This window comes from Penaeus vannamei, chromosome 28 (assembly GCF_042767895.1).
Source record: "Penaeus vannamei isolate JL-2024 chromosome 28, ASM4276789v1, whole genome shotgun sequence".
In the NCBI taxonomy this organism is placed as follows: Eukaryota; Metazoa; Arthropoda; class Malacostraca; order Decapoda; family Penaeidae; genus Penaeus; species Penaeus vannamei.
The window spans coordinates 30,904,101-30,906,600 of NC_091576.1; the positions used below are offsets into that span (position 1 = coordinate 30,904,101).

At 50.3% G+C, this 2,500-nt stretch overlaps 1 protein-coding gene across 2 annotated transcripts in view; it reads left to right on the forward strand.

Moving 5' to 3' along the window:
- LOC113807877 (uncharacterized) overlaps positions 1-2,500 on the forward strand; it is a 58,841-nt gene that overhangs the window by 24,360 nt on the left and 31,981 nt on the right. For both annotated transcript variants that reach the window (XM_070142008.1, XM_070142009.1), the window contains exons 16-19: positions 1-397; positions 647-1,565; positions 1,868-2,094; positions 2,245-2,337. The exon at positions 1-397 is cut by the window's left edge and continues 8 nt beyond it. In XM_070142008.1, coding sequence (XP_069998109.1) covers positions 1-397; positions 647-1,565; positions 1,868-2,094; positions 2,245-2,337 — 1,636 coding nt within the window. The remainder of the gene's footprint in view (positions 398-646; positions 1,566-1,867; positions 2,095-2,244; positions 2,338-2,500) is intronic.

Below are 2,500 nucleotides of genomic sequence, written 5' to 3' on the forward strand. Positions count from 1 at the left end.
AGGAGGAAGCCTAGACAGCAACGTGATCTTCTCGGATTCCTACGTCCCGCGCCACGCCTCTGTCAACCTCACCGTAGACATCCTGCAGAACTCCTTCAACGTGTTGGAGATCGGGGGCGATTTCGTGGCCCTCGAGGAGTACGTGGATAGGATTCTGGGCCGGGAGGCGTCCAAGGACCAGATCGAGAAGGAGAAGATCCTGAAACTGCAGAGGCTCTACGACGAGGCAAGGACAGTCAACGAGCTTACGGGACTCGACGACCACGAGTCCAGGGCCTCCGTCTTCTTCAGGGTCTTCGGCCACGAGGTCGTCTACTTGGACAACGTGCTCAATATCAACCCCCTGGAGACGCTCCAGCAGCTCGTCAGCGAGTTTACGGTGCCCAAGTCATTCCAGGTGAGGAGGGGTGTTAGTTCTTTATCGGAAACACATGTGTGTGAGGTGTGTATGTGTGTGTGTGTGTGTATATATATATATATATATATATATATATATATATATATATATATATATATATATATATATATATATATATATATATATATATATTATATTTAGAGCGTTTTCAGAACAAGTAATGTGCTATACACACACTCAAATAGAAACCTACCAAGTCAGTCTGATCAATCCCCGCGTACCTTCCAGTTGCTGAACCAGGAGTGCGTGAGCCCGACCCTCCTCGGCTTTCCTCTGCGCCTCAAAGTGAACGCGACCGGCTCTCTCGTCCTGACCCGCGATGGAACCTTCGAGATGACGGGCCACGGCGTCATGCTGGAAGGGCACCTGAACCCCTCAGCCGTCGTGGCCGTGGAGGAGACCCTGGCTGTCGACGGGTTCGGCTTTCTGAGCGGCATTCGGAGGAGGACCACGCAGACCTCCCATATGCAACTTGGCCTGAAGGTGGAGGTGGTCAAGGGTGAGCTTGTGGACGTGCAGCTGAACATGCCGGAGGAAGAAATTGCCCAGGTGAGGTCTTCTGTTCAAGTGGGACTCTATGACAACGCGCAGGGCGGTTGGAAGGAGCTGCAGGAGCCCGAGGAAGCAGATGGGGAAGGCCCGTGCACGCCAGATAACTTCAACAAGGTCGTTGGTCTCAAGTTCTGCGCAAACAGAGGTCTGGTGATCACTCGAACTGATACCTTCGACCACTATAAATTCAGCTTCGAGAACAGGGACGGGAAAGCTAAAGTTCTCTTTGACACACCCGGTTCGTCAGTGGACAGGCAGTTCAGTCTGGAGGTGAACACTAACCCTGAGAACTTCGGCGGCTCCCTCGTGTTCCCTGGGAAGCGCTACGACCTGAAGGGGGAGGCCGTGAGCACGCAGCGCAGGAAGAGGTTTAAGATGAAATACCTCGAAGACTCGAACACCAAAGGCGAGTTAGACTTGCTCATCAACAGGAGGGATGAAGGATTTAAGGTCTCCTACACGTCGGGGGCCAAGTTGAAGTTGAAAGGCATCGGAGACTTCAGCCTGAACGGGAAGTTGGCGGTGGGCGACGACGCTCTCTCCGTGGAAGGGACCCTCATATCCAGCCTGCAGTATGAGCCGATAGCTTTCAAGGGTAAGGAGTAATAGTATCTGGATAAACAAGAACTTATCATGTAAAGGCATATATAGTTTTATAAGAATTATTTGAAAAATTGCTTGATTGGATACATTACCATCATCATTTAAATCATACCGTTTAGTTTAGCAGCTGATGTGTTGTGAGAACCCTGTGACTTAAGATGCATGTATCTCCTCCAAGGATGAGAGCATGCAGCATGTACAGAGCATGGATAATGAATGCCTTCCAAAGCGAGGCTGTTCCTGAGCACATCTTAGCATGCACCTAACACGAGGTTTTGTCCTTTGCGTGCGTAGCCTCGTGGGAGAGGGACGGCGACCAGCACTCTCTCGAAGGCCTGTTCGCTGCCGGCCAGTTGGGATCAGCCACCGGAAGCGCCTCCGTTGCCCCGAGCAGCGTTAAAGCACAGCTGAAGGGAGACTACAGTTACGACCGGCCGGAACCTCACACCTTTTCCGTCACGTTGGATTTGGCGAACAAGTCAGGAGGGAGAGGGATGTACAAGGGACATGTGACAGCCACGGTAGGTCTTGAGGGCCAGTCTCACTCGCTCTTTTCCCCATCGTGACAGCATTTCCCAGCGATACATACCATTCTTATGTATCAAAATAAAACATTAACTTTTCTTATGTATCAAAATAAAACACATGACTAACTTCTTTTCCCTCAACAGTCGACTCAAGCTGAGGTCAACCTTGATGTCTCGTATCTTTACCAAGAGAACCTCCTGGAGTTCATGGCTGACACCGCCGTCTTGGGCAAAGAGGTCAGTACTTGTGAACGTGGATTAAGATTACTCATGTTCGCCTCACCAATCTTCACCTTCTTTGACCTTGGTATTCGCTCCAACTCTTTTCTTTTCTTTAATTCCTTCTTCTTCTCCTCCTTTCCTCTCCCTCAACCCTCTTCCTTATGTCTCCTGTTTTCCT